The sequence below is a fragment of the Vulpes vulpes genome, chromosome 14, assembly GCF_048418805.1.
Source record: "Vulpes vulpes isolate BD-2025 chromosome 14, VulVul3, whole genome shotgun sequence".
In the NCBI taxonomy this organism is placed as follows: Eukaryota; Metazoa; Chordata; class Mammalia; order Carnivora; family Canidae; genus Vulpes; species Vulpes vulpes.
Genome location: NC_132793.1, coordinates 22,780,269 through 22,799,941, shown reverse-complemented (window position 1 = coordinate 22,799,941; position 19,673 = coordinate 22,780,269). Strand labels below are relative to the sequence as shown.

Below are 19,673 nucleotides of genomic sequence, written 5' to 3'. Positions count from 1 at the left end.
GATCTGAATGGTGAAAAGAACAAGCTGGGGATGACCTGTGGGAAGAGTATAGAAGACCGAGGAACCGTAAGCTCAAAGCCTGAGGCCAGAAGGAGCTTGGTGTGTCAAGGGGGCTGGAAGGGAGGGCAGCGCGGCTGCAACAGAGTAAACAAGGCATGGCGGCATGAGGCCAGGCTGGAGAGTCTGGCAAGGGTGAGAGAGCCCAGGTCTTGGGGCCACAGGGAGGAGTTTTCATCTATCCTGCATGCTGTGGGAAGGTATTTGAAGGGATGGGTTGCAGGTGTATGAGAGTACCTGCCCTCAGTGCGCTTTGAATAGTTCACTGGGCTCAAATTCTGCCTCCACCTCTTTCTATCCTTGAGAAAGTTACTTAACCTCTTTGGGCCTCAGTTTCCTCAGAGGATAGTGCTTAGAAGCATGGGTTCTGAAGACGGACCCCCTGGGTTCAGATCCTAGTGTTCTTGCTTCCCTGCTGTGTGATGTCAGACAGGTTTCTCAACCTTGTCAGCATCCTCTGTAAAATGAGGATAACAATTGGACCCACCTCGTTGGGGGTTGTGACAGTTTCAAATGGGTTAGTACCTATGGCAGGTGGCAGCAAGAGGGTCTGGAACGTAGCGAATGCTCAGGAAATACTGCTGTCATATCATTGTAATCATCATGGCCAGGAAGCCAGAGGAGTAACTGAGCGGCAGAGAGGAGGCCAGTAACCCCCCTAAAGTCTATGAGAGACAGAGAAGGTAATGGAAGCTCAGTGGGGACACATGAGCAAAGGGCTGCCAAAAGGATGGGGGAGGGTGTGGTGCCTGTGAAAGGGAAGATTTAGTTTTATTTTTTTAAAGATTTTCTAAAATGTATCTATTCATGAGAGACACAGAGGGAGAGGCAGAGGCAGAAGCAGACTCCCTGTGGGGAGGCCAACTTGGGACTCGATCCCAGGACCCCGGGATCACACCCGGAGCGGAAGGCAGATGTTCAACCACTGAGCCACTCAGGTGCCCGTAAGGGGGGATTTAGAAGAGGAAGCCTCGCTGTTCAAATTCCGTTATCATCCTGAGGAAGAGGGAATGGCTTTAATTGGCACAATAGTTGAGATTGGACATCAGGGAAAACTCGTGAACTGCTGTCCCCTGAAGAGGAACTGCCCGAGTGTGGTTCCTGCGGAGCCTGCATGGAGACGGAACGTGGACAAAGTGCCGTCTTCACAGGCTCTTCTAATCCCAGAAGCTGGAAGCCTTTGGTGTCGTGCAACAGCAGGAGCCCTAGACAGAATTCTCCTCATCACTTGCAGAATGACCCCAGATGGAATCACCTTCTGTTTGGAGCCTCATTTTCCCCATCTAGATGATCTGCTGGTGGGTGTGGACAGTCTCTGAGGTCAGACTTTCTATCCCCCAGGGCCTTCACCAGATCCTCCTCCCAGAGAAGGAGTGTGACATGCGGCCCTTGATCCTCGTGAGCCTGGGAGCTGAGGTGATACGGATGAGGAAAGACAAATTTTGTGAACTGATTGACAGTGAAGTAATGGAGAAGTTGTCCAGGTTCAAGGTCAAGTACCTCAGGTCAGTGCTGGAAATGTGCATGCATTCCACCAGACTGAATAAATAAATGTTCACCTACTATTTAGTAAAAGAAAGAAAAAGGTGCTAATATGAAATGCTGAAAAGGGAGGGGATGAAACTGGTAGCTGTTGGTACTTAAATTGTCTCAGTTCTTTTGATGATAATTTTACTATTATGTTGCAAGGCTATACCTTTTGAAGTAAAGGTCTATCTATGAATTTATATAATTAAATTATGGGAAAAGCTACATGCGCTGAGATGTTCATAGCAGCCATATTCACGATAGGGAGAAAAACCACTACCACCACCCACACGTATCACACTAAGGGGATCATTTGGAAATTGTGGTGTATTTCTTTCATAGATAGTAACTGTCTTACTAAAAAAAAAAATTATAAGTCTAAGGACTCTGTAGGAGGAGGGTAAAATAGGTGATATAATGATATATGAAAAGGCCAGGATACAAAATTGCATTTATACTCTGACTATGCCTTTATAAAACACAAGAGGAAAACCTAGAAGGAAAAAGCAAAAATGATGACATCTGTGATGTTACCAAATTTGTAAGAGTCATTCTGTCTGGAAGGTGAGACTAAAAAGTACTTCCTGGTTGTTGTTATATATTCCTCTCATATTTAATTGTTTTTGCAGTGTGTATGCATTGCTTATATAATGAGGGAAGATAAATACTTTTTAAATTTTTAATTTATTTTTTAAAGATTTATTTGTTTATTATAAGTGACAGAGAGAGAGAGAGGCAGAGACACAGGCAGAGTGAGAAGCAGGCTCCCCGCAGAGAACCCAAAGTAGGACTTGATTCCAGGACCCTGGGATCATTCCCTGAGCCGAAGGCAGACACTCAACCACTGAGCCACCCAGGTGTCCCTTTTTCAAAAAAATTTAAATTTTACTTAGTTAATATACAGTGCAATATTGGTTTCTGGAGTAGAATTGAGTGATTCTTCACAAGTTCCCTCCTTAATCCCATCACACATCTAGCCCATCCCCCGCCCACCTCTCTCCATCAACCTTCAGTTTGTTCTCTATTCTTGAGAGTCTCTTATGGTTTGCTTCCCTCTCTCCTTTTTCCCCTCTTCCCATGTGTTTATCTTTTTTTTTTTTAAGACTTTATTTATTTATTTGACAGAGAGAGAGAGAGAGAGCACAGCGGGGGAAGCAGCAGAGGGAGAGGCAGAAGCAGACTCTCTGCTGAGTAGGGAGCCTGACTCAGAGTTCAATCCCCGGACCCTGGGATCATGACCCAAACTGAAGGCAGAGGCCTAACTGACTGAGCCACCTAGGTGCCCTTGTTTATCTGTTTCCTTTCTTAAATTCCACATATGAGTGAAATCATATGGTATTTGTCTTTCTCTAACTTATTTCACTTGGCATGATACATGCTACCTCCATCCATGTCATTGCAAACAGCAAGATTTCATTCTTTTTGTTGGCTGAGAATATTCCATTGTGTGTGTGTATGTATGTGTATATATATATGTGTGTGTGTGTGTATATATGTATGTGTATATATATATACATATACACATACTACATCTTTTTTTTTTTTTTTATACTACATCTTCTTTCCATTCATCAGTCTATGGACACTTGGGCTCTGTCCATAGTTTGGTGAAAAGAAATACTTTTTAAAAGTTATCAGGGGGCACCTAGATGGCTCAGTCACTTGAGCATCAACTCTTGATTTTGACTCAGGTCATGATCTCAGGGTTGTGAGATGGAGCCCCTCATTGGGCTTCATTCTGGGTGAGGAACCTGCTTAAGATTCTCTCTCTCTCTGGGATGCCTGGCTGGCTCAGTGGTTGAGAGTCTGCCTTTTGCTCGAGGCAGGATCCCAGGGTGCTGTGTCAGGCTCCCTGCATGGAGCCTGCTTCTCCTCTCTCTGCCTATGTCTCTGCGTCTCTCTGTCTCTCGTGAATAAATAAATAAAAACCTTTTTAAAAAAATTCTCTCTCTCTGCCCCCCCCCCCAAAATTTATCAGGATAGTGGCATTCCAAGTGGGCTTTTTTTCCTTTATTTGCCAAATGTTTTGTAATGATGATATATTACTTTGATAATTAAAAAATAAATATCTATCTTGAAAGATTTGATAAAAAGATTTTTTTACTTTTCCCTAGTTTTCAAATTTTCCAGGATGACTACTTCTATAATGCAAAAAAAAAAAAAAAAAAAAAAACCCAAAACCAAACACTTAATTTTTTTATGTAAAAGTTAACTGGACCAACGGTGGCAAAACTATTTGATCTCACAGTTATTACTAAAAAGTGTTTGAGTGTATACCTCTTAGAAAACGTAAATATGAATAGCATGTATTAATTTATTATTATGTACATATATTGCTGTACTAATATATACATTATGGACATACCAAAATAGATCTTTAAGAACACAAAGATAAATATAAATGAAGCCCCACTATTTTTTTCACACACCTCAGTGGATCTTGTTCACCTCCCTAGGTGACATGACCCTGCACCCCCACTTTGGGGCCTCTGGGCTTACCACTGGGCCCCCTGCCTCCATTTCCTCCCTGCTAGATCCTTTCTGCATACTGTGCTCTTGCTAGAACCCATATCTGGCCAGGTGAACTCCTGCTTCAACCCTTTCAGGGGCATCTCATTGTTTATATGATAAAGTGCAAACTCACTGCCAGGTGTGGCCTTTCATGGGATGACCCCACAACTCCCCTGCAGCACTTCCAGTCACCTGTAACCTGCTCTAACAGCTCAAGCAAATTGCCTCCTGGGCTTTGCATGTACTTGACATTGCATATACTTGACTTTGCCAGTGCTGGCTCTTCTGCCTGAAATGCCATCCCCCAGTCTTTCTCCTCTTTTTTCCCTGATAAACTCCTCCTCATTCTTTAAGATTCCTCTCCTCCAGGAAACCTTCCCTGGCTAACCCTAGGTTGGCATAACTACCTCTTTCTGTACACTTATAATGCTCTCTACAGAGCTCTATAATTGACCATTGTACTGAATCATAGAGCTTTAGCTACTCAAAAATGGATTTTAGGGGGTGCCTGGGTGGCTCAGTTGGTTAAAAGTCTGCCTTGGGGGCAGCCCGGGTAGCTCAGTGGTTTAGCACTGCCTTCAGCCCAGGGCCTGATCCTGAAGACTTGAGATCGAGTCCCACGTCGGGCTCCCTGCATGGAGCCTGCTTCTCCCTCTGCCTGTGTCTCTGCCTCTCTCTCTCTCTATCTCTCTCTCTCTCTATCTCTGTGTCTTTCATGAATAAATAAATAAAATCTTTTTTTTTTTTTTTTTTAAAGAGTCTGCCTTGGGCTCAGATCATGATCTCAGGGTTCTGGAATGGAACCCCACGGCCTGGCCAGAGCTCCCTGCTCAGTGAGGTGCCTGCTTCTCTCCTCCCTCTGCCCCTCCCTGCTGCTCATGCACTCTCTTTCTCTCTCTCAAATAAATAAATAAAATCTTTTTAAAAAATGGATTTTAGGAGCATTAGATCCACAAATGATGCCTGGCGTGTGATGGGTATCAGTTAATGCCTGTTGAATTGAAATTCAGAAGAGATTTCTGTAGACTTGGGAGGGTGGCAGATGCTTGAGCTCTCAGTATCTGTGCCGCGTGGTCAGCGCTTCACTGCAATGATCTGCAATGCTGACAGAGAGTTTCTGGCTTATTCATTCACTGTTGAACTCATGATTTCTAGACTGCTAAAGCAGGCAGAAAGCATATCCATTATCTAGCTCAAATCCTCCATGTTTTAATTGAGGACTGTGAAGCTCGGTAAAGAGGACATGACATCCTGAAGATCACACAGTGGCCATGACACCTGTCCTGTGAATGCCACAGGCTAGATAACCTGACCCCTCTCCCCCTACAAAGCACAGGGAACACTGTGTAGAATGTAACCAATATTTGAGTTCCCAAGAGAAGGGAAATCTCTGAGGGCCAAAAGGAAGTACAGCCTAAGAGCCAAAGCAAAGAGTGTGATCTAGCATGGGATTGCGGTGAGGGTGGGCAGAGCTAGGGGCCAAGGCCATCATGGGCTGAAGTTTTTACAGCCTGCAGGGACAGATGAAACTTCCAGTTCAAGTAAGGCAGGGATTGGAACTGTAAGCCCTGTCCCAAGCTGATGAGGCCTTTAGAAGAAGAGTGACCCTGTTTTGTGAAAAACAAGAAATCTGACCCTGTTTTGTGAAAAACAAGAAATCAATATGACCAATCAGTATCAGGAGGTGACATGAGGAATCTTGTCTGTTTTGGACTCTGAGTACCCCCTAAAAAAATAAAAGACCTCCTAAGAATCTATAATCACATGCCTTCCCCCTCATAGGTTTTGGTGAGTCCTGTAGCATCTTTGAACTGGAGTTTCTGAGTTTGTGAAATGGGGAATTGTGAGGATTAAATGGGTTAACGGGTAAAGTGCTGGGCACATAAGAAGTGCTAAGTCGAAGTTAGATAGATAATTGCTGTTTTTTATGGAATTGGGAGTTGGTTGAATTTTTGAAGTGGAGAATATCTGGTAGGGTGCTGGTGAAGGTTTAACAATCAGGTCTCTGGGAGATGAGTAGGAGATAAGTCTGATCTGAAGGGTTTACTGATTCTGTGGTGTATATATTCCCACCATGGCCAATTTCCACCTACCAACCTGATGTTGCTGAACATGGGGTTGAGGAGAGGTGCATATAATCATCCCTCTGAGTTGAGAGGAGCTCACTTTGGCACACCACTGAGACCAACAGGACTGGCCAATGGCCTATGCTGACCTCTGGGTTTTTTATTAAGTTATTTTCTATGGATCAAAGTTGACTCTGCCCTGGTCAATACTGTGTTTCTGGAAGAATGTTTTAACTTGTTAGTGACTTATTAGGTTTTCTTGCTTAGGTGAGAACATGGGCAAGTGAGTGGAAATGGAACATGCTCTTCCTTTGCTGTGGTCTTAGAAGGAAATAAGCCAATGAGTGCTGAGCCTCCTCTCTCTCCCCCACTTTCCCTACCCTCAGGAAGGAGAACAGATAGAGAGAAGGGAACAGATAGAGCCAGGGCATCAAGACCAGTCCAAGGCAGCCACCAATCTACTTTCTGTCTCTATAGATTTGCCTGTTCGGGACATTTCAAATAAGTGGAATCATGTTACGTGTGGTTTTTTGCAAATGGCTTCTTAGCATAATGCTTTCAAGTTTTATCCATGTTGTAAAAAGTTTTGTATGTTTTTTTAAAAGATCTTGTTTATTTGTTTGTTTATTTATGAGAGAGAGAGAGAGGATCTTAAGCAGACTCCATGGTGAGCACAGATCCTAACACGGAACTGTATCTCACAACCCTGAGATCATGACCTGAGCTGAAAACAACCAAGAGTCAGACGCTTGACCAACTGAGCCACTCAGGCCCCCCAACTTCACTCCCTTTTATTGTCAAATAGTATTCCATTGCACGTATATGTCACACTTTATACCTGTTCATCAGTGGTTGAATGTTTGGGTTGTTTCTACTTTTTGGCCATGACAAATAGTGCTGCTATGAACATTCTTGTGCAAGGCTTTGCATAGACATAGGTTTTCATTTCTTTCAGGTATGTATATACCGTAGGGGTGAAATTGCTAGGTTGCAGGTTAACTCTGTTTAACCTTTGAGGAACTGCCAGACTTTTATTCAAAGTGACTGCACCAGTTTACTTTCCCATCAGCAGTATACCAGAACCGCTGTTTTATTTTTTATTTATTTATTTTTAAAAGATTTTTATTTACTTATTCATGAGAGACACAGAGAGAGAGGCAGAGACACAGGCAGAGGGAGAAGCAGGCTCCATGCATGGAGCCCAATGTAGGATTTGATCCCAGGACTCCAGGATCATGCCCTGGGCCAAAGGCAGGCGCTAAACCACTGAGCCACCCAGGGATCCCCCAGAACCCCTGTTTTAATATCCACCTCATAACACATTTTTATCTGTCTTTTTAACCATAGCCATTCTAGTGGGCATAAGTGGTGTCTCATTGTGGGTTTGCCTTATGTTTCCTTGATGGATAAATGGTTACCTACATAATTTAACTTTTTAGTAGCCACATTATAAGAAGTAAAAACAAATGGATGAAATTAATCTTTAAAATATATTTTACTGAATTCAGTGCATCTCAAATACTGTCATTTCAACATGTAACCAACTTATGAACATTATTAATGAGTATCTCTACATTTGTTTTTGTTCTAAGTCTTTGAGATCTGTATTCTGTACCTCTAAGTCTTTGAGGTACATATTTTTGGACTCACAGCACATCTCTAATTCAGACTGGCCCACATCAGGGACTCAGTAGCCACACGTGGCTCATGGCCACCAGATGGGGCAGCACAGTTCTAGGGGAAGAAAGTGTGGAAAGGCAGAGAGAAGGGTCTGGGAAGAGGCACACAGCTGGGACGGAGCACACTGTGTTTAGGAATTAGAAGAGTGGCAGGAGGAGAGTCTGGAGGGGCAGGGGGACAAGAGGAGCTGGTGTGGGAAACTCAGCATCTGTGCCTCACCTTTAGTGATGAAGCTATGTGCCAGAAGTTCCTTCAGGAGAATACCTGGAATATCTTTCGGAAAGACCTAGTGCGGCTGCTGGTGAAGCCTCGCCAGCGTCCACCATTCATCCCAGTCAGGCCCAAGAAGAAAGAGATCAACAGCTCCAAGTCTCTGATGCTGGATTTGTGTAGCTTCAACAAGAAGACTAAACCTTGTTATCCCATTTTCATGGCACCCCAGAAGTACCTCCCCCCTTTAAGGATTGTCCAAGCCATCACAGCACCCCGGTACAAAATTCAAGAACTCCTGCCTCAGTATAAGAATGCAGGGGTCCTTATTTAGACCCAATAAAAGATGTTGGGTTGGTTACCCTATTTCCTGAGTGAACACCATGGGAGTTGTGGGGCTTGGAGTCAGGGCTCCTGGGGCCTGTGGGTCTGGAGAGATGTTTGGGGACAGCAGCTGGGACACTCTCTCCCTTGATACTTGTGGGGCTGAATGAGTGGACAGTCAGGAGGCTGGGGGTGTCCCAGGGTGGGAGGGTCTTATCTGGTGAGATGGGTGGAAGATATGGAGGGGCTCTGATCAAAGTGAGCAAGACTGGGGTTACAAACTCAAATGCCTCCCAGAGGCCACGCTGGTCATCTAAAAGAGTGCATCAGGAGGACTGGGCAGGCAACAGGCAACGGTGAGGACTGGTACACACATTCGCCATCCAGATGGAACAGCTGCTCTGTATCCTCAATTGATGCCATGCCAGGAAATAATGCAGGCCTGGTACTGCCAGTCTTAGATTTTTCAAGGGAACTAAGAAATCCAATATTTTAGATGATTCCTACTGGTTTTTAAATGTAAGCAACTAATTCAAATTGTTTTTGAAATAATGTGTTAGGCAAACAAAACATCTACGTGGGCTGTGTTGGGCCTACAGGCTGCTGGTTTGCCAGGGCTCATCAAGCCCCTCTGGCAGGGCGTTGCCAGAGACTGGAGAAGGCCTGATGGGTGGGAGGGGGTTGGGGGAGGCATAAGGAACTAGAGAGACTGATGGGCAGTGTGACAGGAGCAGGTATCCTGGTGGCAAGGATGGGGAGCCAGCAGCCTGAGAGAGAGGAGGCAGGCCAGAGATAAGGAGATGGTGGGTTGGACTTACCGAGGGCTCTCCCAAATCTATGGCTGCCTGTTAGTGTCCTGGGCCGACTCTGGTAGCACTGGGCCAAATCACCTCTCTCCTTTAGGAAATTTCATAGTTTAGGTTTGGGAACACCAGGGGGGCCTGGTAGAGGCCACAACACCACATGAGCCTGGCCTGGGGCTGCCAGGAAAGACAGGAGCCGTCCTCTACCCATCACTCCTGACCCACACATTCACCTACCCTACAAGGAGCAGGTTAGGAGGAACACCGGAGCTCTGAGCTGGGCATCAGGAGCTCTGGAGAGTCTGGCTCTGTTTCTATGCTGTTGGACCCCCTTGAGCCCCTGGAGTCCTGTTCCTGCACCTGTTTTCCCAGTGGCAAAGTGAGCAAATTGGACAAGATCGATGGTCTTCAGGAGAGGTGAGTATAGTGGAAAGCATATTCAGTATTATAATTTTGTTTGTTGAGTTTATTATTTTTTTTAATATTTATTTGAGAGAGTGAGCGCAAGCAGGGGGAGGAGCAGTGGGAGAAGGAGAATCCACAAGCAGACTCCCTGGCTGAGCCTGGAGTCCGACTCAGGCCTCGATCCCGGGACCCTGAGACCATGACCTGAGCTGAAACCAAGGATCAGCCGCTTAACTGACTGAGTCACCAAGTCTGTTGAATTTAAAAGAAAACTTTTTACGTTGTGCAGCAAAGAAAGAGGATGTGGAAGTAAACGAGTAGCAAAGTAGTGGGCTTAATCATCTCTGACTTCTCTCATGGCTCCTGATGGCTGAGGAGTCTGAGATGTCTGCAGCAGATCTGAACGGGCTGTCTGTGACCTACACGGATGAGGTGGCACTGTTTGGGGACCAGGTAAATTGGGGCATCTGACTATATTTAGGAATCTCTGCATGTAGGGCTGTGGCTCCAAGATGATGGTATGGACATCTTGTTCACTCATTTGAAATTTATTTACTTTTGTTTATAATTGCTTCATAGCAGATCCAAAGGAGGACGAGAGGCAGTCTCTGTTTCTTCTTATTCTCTAGGCCAGGGGTCAGCAAACTCTATAAAGGATCAAATAATACATATTTTAGGTCTTTTTTTTTTTTTAAGATTTTATTTGGGCAGCCTGGGTGGCTTAGCAGTTTGGCGCCGCCTTCAGCCCAGGGCGTGATCCTGGAGACCAGGGATCGAGTCCCACATCGGGCCTGCTTCTCCCTCTGCCTGTGTCTCTGTCTCTGCCTCTCTCTCTCTCTCTCTCATGAAGATTTTATTTATTTATTCATGAGAGAGAGAGAGAGAGAGAGAGAGGCAGAGACAGAGACACAGGCAGAGGGAGAAGCAGGCTCCATGCAGGGAGCCCAAAGCGGGACTCGATCCTGGGACTCCAGGATCATGCCCTGGGTCAAAGGCAAGCGCTGAACCACTGAGCCACCCAGGGATCCCCCTATTTTAGGTGTTTTCAGGCCATATAGTTTCTGTTGCAAGTATTCAACTCTGTTGGGTGAAAGCAGCTTTACTGTTCTAATAAAACTTTATTTAGGGAAACAGGTGGCAGGCCAGATTTGGCCTGTTGGCCATTGTTTTCTGACCCCTACTCTGGGCAATGAGGAGCCCTTGAAGATTCTTGAGCAGACATGACATGACCAGAGGACAGGTGAGAAAATTATTGCGGGCTTATTCTGTAACAGACATCTTGCTAAGCATCTGACAGAGTCTGATGACCTTTGGGTTAAGATCCCAGCTCTGCCACCCAATGGCTGTTGAGGATTAAAAGAGATAGTACACGAACTGGAAAAAAGGTTAAAGAAGAAAGAAAGATAGAAAAAAGAGGTGGTACATGTACGGCAAGATGTAGGATTTTATTCATGCTGACCCCTAGGTCCCACTTGCTGGGAAGTGAGAGAAAAAACTTCCAGAACAGGAGGTAGAACATGTTTGCTAGGCGACTGGCAGGTGAGGAAGTAAACCAGGACAACTCTGAAGTAAGGGCACCATGTGGGGAGGGAAGATGGTGGGGGCTGGGCTTTGGGAGTCTTGAGGGTTGCAGAGGAAGAGCAGAGCTTTTGCTGAAGCCACCATTTAGCAGATAGAAGAATTTGAGAACAAGAAACATAAAGAGGTTTTCAAAAAGCTTTTCTCTACATATGTTTTCCTTTGGTATTTTCTTGAAGAAACCAAGTAAACATTTGAATAGCTCTTAATTATGGTTTTATGTGGCACTGCTGTTTCTTTGAGTTCAGTAACCAAGCAGAGAATGGGCCCCCAGTTCTACGTGGGTCATGCTTGTGAAGTCCCTGGTACATAGTACGTGCTCAGTACTAAAGGCCACCATGAGTGACTTGGGGCAGATTCTTGTTTAGAGGGAGCAAATATGACACCCCTTGGCATAGTGTTAGCAGTAAACTGCTTTTGGTGCTCCTTATTGCCTATCTGGGCACAGGTCCAAGGCTCAGAAAGCCCGTAGTGATCCACCACCCCAGGGAAGGGCCCAGGTTCAGGTATGGAGCAGCCAGTGTGTGCCATGCATTGTGTGAGGCACTCTAGAGAGGCTCTCCCTGTCCTGAAAACATTTCCTGGCATTATCCTCATTTGACAGATGAGGAGCCTGAGTAGCAAAGGCCTTGTCCAAACTCACTCGGCTACCAGGTGGTTGTGCTGGGAAATGCATGTGCTTTCCTCACACCCAGTGCCCTCCTAGGCAGGCAGCATCACAGCGTGTGTTCTGTTACACCACCGTTACTCATCTATTCCAAATGAGCCACCTGTTTTCAAAATTCAGTACACACAACCCTGGAACTGTGTTTGAGAATATAATCGCCCTCTGGAATGATTCTCCATATGTAAATAAAGCATAGTCATACTTGGGAGAGGCACACCCAGGCCACTTGAGCCAAAAATATAGCCCCAGCACTAACAGCTTCCACTGTTTGGGGAAAATGAAAAAACCCATTTGAAAAATAAACACAGGAGATATTGCCAGAGTTTGTTATAGGAAGTGTGTAAGATCACATCTTGAGGTTGGAAGCAAAAGCATTCTTTAAATCCTCCATTCCTTTTATATAACTCATGGGAAAAAAATCTTACCTTCAGTTATGGACAGTCTCAAGGATAACAAGGGTCACTTGACAACTCCCATAGTAGCACCAGAGGCCAGTTTACCATGAGGACTTTCTGCTATTTGGGGATTTTATTTTTTATTTCTTTAAATTTATTTTTATTTATTTATGATAGACATAGAGAGAGAGAGAGAGAGAGAGGGAGAGAGAGAGAGAGAGAGGCAGAGACACAGGGAGAAGCAGGCTCCATGCTGGGAGCCCGACGCGGGACTCGATCCCGGGACTCCAGGATCGCGCCCTGGGCCAAAGGCAGGCACGAAACCACTGAGTCACCCAGGGATCCCCTATTTGGGGATTTTAGAGGCTTAACCACAAGGGTGCTGAGTTGCAGAATTTGTAACCTCTGGTTCAGAATTGACAATGGGGATGAGTAGTTTCTAGGTGGCTGAGAAGCAGCACCAATGCTAGAACAGTTTTTTCATGACTGCTGGAGAGCGTGGGCTTTAGCCCTATGGGCATAGCTGTGGAAGAGTGGCACATCTAGACATGTGCTGTGTGACTTCCAGCCAGGCCCCTTCCTTTTCTGGAGCTTCACTGCTATCATTTGTAAAATTTGAGGGGTCTGGTGTGTGTTCTTCAAGCCTCCTCCTAACCCTGGGTTGTGTGTGTGGGAGGTAGGGGTTAGGCCCTGACCCTCCATGTATTTGGTTTTGTGCCCTACCCCCCCAAACCTGTTCATCAACTTTTTTTTTTTAAGTTTTATTTATTCATCAGAGATACAGGCAGAAGCAGATTCCCCATGGGGGAGGCTGATGCAGGACTCCATCCCAGGACCCCCGGATCATACCCTGAGCCAAAGGCAGATGCTCAACCACTGAGCCACCCAGGCGTCCCTGTTCATCAACTTCTAAAGCCTCCCCACCCCTAAGAAAAAATCAGAAGAAAATGGGTTGCTTGACACTTTTGAAGATTGTATAGATGTTACTTTACTCTAGTCTTTCATTTTGGGTTGGTTTGATGTTTTCTCATGATTAGATTTAAGTTATGCATCTTTGGTGGCAGGAAACACAGAATTGATGCTGTGTTCTTCTCATTGTGTGTTATCAGGTGGCGCAAGATTTGTCCCATTACTGGTGATAACTTTGATTATTGGATTGAAATGGTGTCTCCACTTAAAGTCACTCTTGATATTGCTGCCTTTTTATTTTAAAAATTATATATGGAGCAGCCCTGGTGGCACAGCGGTTTGGCGCTGCCTGCAGCCTGGGGTGTGATCCTGGAGACCTGGGATCGAGTCCCACATCAGGCTCCCTGCGTGGAGCCTGCTTCTCCCTCTGCCTGTGTCTCTGCCTCTCTCTCTCTCTCTCTTTGTGTATCTCTATGAATAAATAAATAAAATCTTTAAAAATAAATAAATAGATTAAAAATAAAAATAAATAAAAATTATATATATCATGGTAAAAAAATAAGATTTATCATCTTAACCCATTTTTATTTTTTAATTTTCAGATTTTATTTATTCATGTGAGAGAGAGAGAGAGAGAGAGAGAGGCAGAGACACAGGTACAGGGAGAAGCAGGCTCCCCATGGGGAACCTAACATGGAACTCAATCCCAGGACCCCAGGATTACAACCTGAGTCAAGGGCAAATGCTCAACCACTGAGCCACCTTAAGTATATTTACATTGTTGTGAAAGAGACCTTCAGAACTATTTTTTTGAAGATTTTATTTGAGAGAGAGAGAGAGAGAAGAAGTAGGGGGAGGGGCAGAGGAAGAGGGAGAAGCAGACTCCCTGCTGAGTGGGGAGCCCGATGTGGGGCTCAATCCCAAGACCCTGAGATCATGACCTAAGCCAAAGGTAAATGCTTAACCAACTGAGCCACCCAGGCTCCTCCCAGAGCTATTTCATCTTGCAAATTTGAAACTCCATACCCATTAAACTACTCTTCTTTCCCCTTCAGTACCCATTAAACTACTCTTCTTCCCACCAGCCGCCCCACCCCGCGTAACCACCATTCTACTTTCTGTCTCTGAATTTGACTACTTTAGATAACTTCATATAAGTGGAATCTTACAGTATTTGTCTTTTTGTGACTGCCTTATTTATTTCCCTTAGCACCATGTCAAGATTCATCCATGTTGTGATAAGATTTCCTTCCATTTTAAGGCTGAATACTATCCATTGCATGCATGTATATACCACATTTTGCTGCTTATTCATCTGTTGATGGAGATTTTGGTTGCTTTCACCTCTTGGCTTTTGTGAATAGTCCTGCTATGAACACGGGGGCGCAGATAGCTCTTTGAGAACTTGCTCTGTTTTTTCTTGGACATATATCCAGAATGGGATTGCTGGAATCACGTGGTAGTTCATTTTGATTTTCTTAGAACCTGTCATCCTGTGTTACACAGCAGTGCCACCATTGCACAGTCCTACCAACAGTGCACGAGAGTGCCGATTTCTGCCATCATTGTCAACATTTGTTATCCTGGTTTTTCTTACAAGCCATCCTCATGGGCGTGAGGTGGTATTTCACTGCGGTTTTGATTTGCATCTCCCTAATGATTAATGAGGTTGAACAGTTTTCATGTGCTTTTTGGACATTTGTATATCTTTTTTTAATTCCACTCACTGTAACTTTTTTTTTAAGATTTCATTCACTTATTCACAGAAACACAGAGAGAGAGGCAGAGACACAGGCAGAGGGAGAAGCAGGCTCTATGCAGGGAGCCCGACGTGGGATTCGATTCCAGGTCCCCAGGATCAGGCCCTGGGCCGAAGGCAGCGCTAAACCACTGAGCTACCTTGGCTGCCCTGTATATCATTTTTGGAAAAATGCCTATTCAAGTTCTTTGTTCATTTTTTAATTGGGCTGATTTTCTTTGTTGTCAGTGTTCTTGGTATATTGTAGATATTAACTCCTTTTCGGATATATGATTTGTAAATATGTTCTCCATTCCACAGACTGCCTTTGCACTGTTGATTATGTCATATTCTGTATTGAGGGATTTTGTGAAGAGATATGAAACTATGTAAATATCCCTTTATCATACTTTTCATTAATTATTTATATTAGTATTAAACTTGTGGTTTCCTGTTTTATTCAGTGTGTTAGAACCTGTTATTATCATTCTATATTTTGATGCAATCCTTTTGCCATGGTCTTCTCATTCTCAGAGCACTTCCTTATTTTCTGCCGTGACAGGATATTCTAGAATGGTCTTATACTACCTCTAATGTAATCCTGGAATTAGCCATTTCTCTTAAGACCCCTGGTTCCTTTTAATGGAGAATGGCCCTGACTCTGGTGCTGATTAAGTCTATGGCTTTGAAAGGCCCAGCATGTGATCTGGAGCAGCAGACCTCATCAGCCAGCCAGAGCAAACCCCTCATTTACCGATGAGGAAGTGGAAGCCCAAATGGGATCAGCTGGCCAGTGTTCCTCAGTTAAGAGAGTTTAGATAAGAATGAAGGCCTTTGACTCCGATCCAGTTCTCTTTCCCTGGCAATACATATTGCCAGCAATGAGCTGTGGTCCCAGTAGGGCCTGTCCCCTCTGGATTCCAATTCCCTCTTCTGTCCACTGAGGGATAGCTTTGCCCTGGAGGCTGAAGACTGGTTGAGACCTACCTCTTCTCTAAGGTTTTTAGGACCTTTCTCCTCTGGAAACCTTTATAGGTGAATCCACGTTAAATCGTAGAGGAGAGCTTCCCTTTTCAGCTCCAGCTCTGGTGATTTGGGGCCTGCAGACTTGGACAGTAGTCCACGTGCACAGGTGTCTTCCAGAAGCCCATCTCAGGCATCTAACACCTATCTTGCAGGGACATCAACAGAAGGTGGCATCCAGGCCTGATCCTGAGTTGGGAAATCAAGGGGAAGCGTCTCCTCTATCTGCCCTCCCTGGTTCCAAGCCCACTTGGTTTATACCAGTAGCACCTAGGGAAACATTAGAAATGCTCCTTTCCACATTAGGAGGCTGGCCTCTTAGACCTCACCTCAAAGTTGTAAGAATCCGTCAGGTATTCCATGTAGAGAATGTTTCCTGTGCCTGATTTGGGATTGGGTTGGGTAGTGCTACATCTGACCTGCACCCTCTGGTTTGGTCAGCTATGGCCTGGAGAGCCCCTACTACTCGAGTGCCTATTAGCAGTGATGGCATGCTAATCTGAAAAGCTGAGGTTTTGTCCCCTTTGTATTCAACAGTCATTTCCTAAGCCCCCACCATCAGACATCATGAATTAAATCCAGTGTACTTTTGGGTAATGATGATGGTAAAGTGGATTCCATATATGAGGCACAAGTGGGGGCTGCAAGGTTAAGGGCTTAACTTCTGGTTCTGGCGTCTTAATTCTAGGATGTCAGGTTCTCATAGCAAGACTATATGTAAGTTAAAAGTGGAATTGGGCAATGAAGGATTTTGCTAAGAAAAAAATGGGGAAAGGGCACCGTTGGCAGAAGGAATAGCTTGAGCTAAGTCTGAATCACCAAAGTGTGAGGTTACCTGGAAGGACAACTGGGCATGGTGTGGGCTAATGTCTAAGCAATGGAGGAAGGTGGCAGATACCTCAGAGCCTCAACCTGAAGGGTGTGGACACTGTACTGCCAGGAGAGTGCTGGCTTTGCAAGCAGTGGAGGGACTCCATATAGGTTTTTTAAAAATTTATTTTTTAAAAGTTAATATGTGCATAAAAGGAAACTGAAAAATACAAGAAGCAAAGAACAAAGTCATCCATAATCACAAGCAGTTTGCAGTTTGACTTCTAGGTCCCGTGTGTGTATCTATCTACACAAGTAAGCATTTTAAGTAAGATCGTACGGTTATGTATCATGCTTTTACACACCATGAATATTTATCATGTCAAAGTCCCCAAACTATGAGTATTTTGATAACCAAGAATACACTACACCAACTCCATCTGGAAAAAAAAAATGTAATCCTGCCTTTCTTGGCGACAAAAATATAAAAGACAAAAATGGCAACAGGCCTCTAGATAAAGATATTGGCAGAGTTACAATTAAAATACTGCATTCCCTTAATGTTCAATTAAAACTGAGACATAAAGTAACAGAGTACACAACATATAATGCTTCTAAAAGAATTCATCATCCAATCTATAATATTCAATTAGCAAAGAGGTATGTTTCCATTGAATCACTTAATGTATTCCTATAGTACAGCCAAAGAGACTAATACACGTTATCATTAAAATGTAAATATGAAAACATCAGCATACAACTCTCCCTCTATACTTCCTTCTGCCCCTCTGCTGCCAACCTAGTAAGTTCTGACATTTCTCAGAGACAGCTTAACAATCTCATGTCCAAGATGCTTCTTTCCTATCAATGATAACAAAGAGAAATTTAAATTGGTTAATTCACTAGCTGTACATTTTATCATACATTGTCACCTCAGGACATCCAAAAAGCTTAGATGTTGCAAAATAACGAACCTTCTCCACAACAAACACAGGTACTTCATAAAAACATACATATAGACCTATGGTTATAACCTAAAACTGTCTTCTAGATGTGGAGATACTAGCAAAAAGCCCTTCCCTTCACCCCTCCTCTGCTCCCTCCACCATATTAACGACTAAGTATAGGACTACATCTAGCTCTAAGAAGTGGATTAACAGACACTCCCAGAACAGTCCTTCCTAAAAACTAACAAAAGGGCATTTATAAAGGGATTATTTTACTACCTCTACTTTTAAACAGAATTTTAGTCTAAAGACTCAAGGGCACAGAACCCTTCTCTTCTCACTTCTTCCCTGCCCCTGTCCCCCAGTGAACAGTCAGCATATTCTCCAAGACATCAGGTTTAACAATTCCATTCCCAAAATAGCCATTCCTGTAAATTAACAATACTTAAAGGGTGTTGTTACTTTAACTCTCTACTCCTAACATGTTGTTCACTTTCAAACATCCAGAATACTAGATGTTTCAAGTTAAGTATTTAAAATTTGCCCACTACATACATAGTAGCACTGAAAGAACATTCTGGCCTAACCCTTCCTCTTCTCATCTATATCAACCTAGTGAAAAGTATAAGCATCTATAATGCTTAGAGGGGATTTAACAATTTCACTTCTAGTTTTCAGAATAGTCTTTCCTATGAATTTAAACACAAAGTGTACACAATGTATTTACTACTTTTGTCATACACTGGCAACCTCTTTAACATCTAGAAAGACTAGATGTTGTAAATTAGGACTCATTTGTCCTTTATATACACTATATACATAGCTAAGTACAACAAAATGCAGACCTACAGGACAATGGTTAATCCCACCTAACTATAAACATACTGGTGTAAAGCCCTTTGCACTTTCTTCTCCTTTCTCCCTGAACCAGCACAGATATATAATGTGTGCTGCTCTGAGAGGTGGTTTGATCACTTTGATCATACCATTTTCAAAAGACAGTATTTCATATGAATTTTAACAAAAGGATTATCTACAAGACGTGTTATTTTACTACCTCTACTTTTAACATACTTTGTGCACTTCTAAACATCTAGAAAGGCTAGATGTTTCAAATAAGGACTTAAGTTTGTCCACTATATACATAGTAGTGTTGAATAAACTACACACATGTAACAATGGGTTATATCTGAAAGTGTCTTCTGCATAGGAACATTCTAGTCTAGAACCCTTCATTTCTCACTTCTCTCCACTGCCAACCCAGAGGGTGAGTAGACAGGCACATGTCACTGAGATGTGACTACAATGTTATCTCTCAAAGTCCTTTTCAGAAGACAGCCTTTCAATGAATTTTAACACAAAGTGTACAAAATGTGTTAGTTTACTAACTCTACTTTTGTCATACATTGGCAACCTCTTTAATATCTAGAGACTAGATATTATAAAATTAGGACCTATTTGTCCAGTATATATACAATATATACAGTCGAGTTGAATGCACATAACATATAGCGCAATGGATAAGCTGAAATTTCCTAGCACACACTAGCAAAAAATTTTTTGCAATTTCTTCCCTCCCACCTCCCTCAAACCACTGAACAAGTATACTGTTCAGAGAGGTGGTTTTAGCAATTCTATTTCCATAGATAATATTTCCCATCAGTCTTTAAAAGCTATTTACAAGAAGCGTTACTCTACTTCTAAATACATCAAGCATTTCTAAATATCTAGAAAGACTAGATATTTCACATAAGAACTAACTTGTCCACTATGTACATAGCACTGTTAAATAGAATTGCACACACCTAGCAACAGGTATAATCTGAGGTATCTTCTAAATATGACCACCATTTTGGCCTAAACTATTCCCTCCCTCACTTCCTTCTCTCCCCCACTAATCCAGTAGACAAGTACAGACATGTGTAATGCTTAAAGGTGGTTGAACAAATTCATATCCAAAAGTTATTTACAGAAGAAAAGCTTTCCTTTGAATTTCAACACAATGTGTACAGAATGTGCTAAT

The 19,673-nt window shown here is 43.5% G+C and overlaps 1 protein-coding gene across 1 annotated transcript in view; it reads left to right on the top strand.

Moving 5' to 3' along the window:
• Nucleotides 1-15,329, top strand: part of CNBD2 (cyclic nucleotide binding domain containing 2) — a 66,228-nt gene extending 50,899 nt beyond the window's left edge. The window contains exons 12-14 of the mRNA XM_072735975.1: nt 1,399-1,562; nt 8,067-9,595; nt 14,899-15,329. Coding sequence (XP_072592076.1) covers nt 1,399-1,562; nt 8,067-8,385 — 483 coding nt within the window. The 3' untranslated portion in view covers nt 8,386-9,595; nt 14,899-15,329. The remainder of the gene's footprint in view (nt 1-1,398; nt 1,563-8,066; nt 9,596-14,898) is intronic.
• Nucleotides 15,330-19,673: the final 4,344 nt, after the last annotated feature.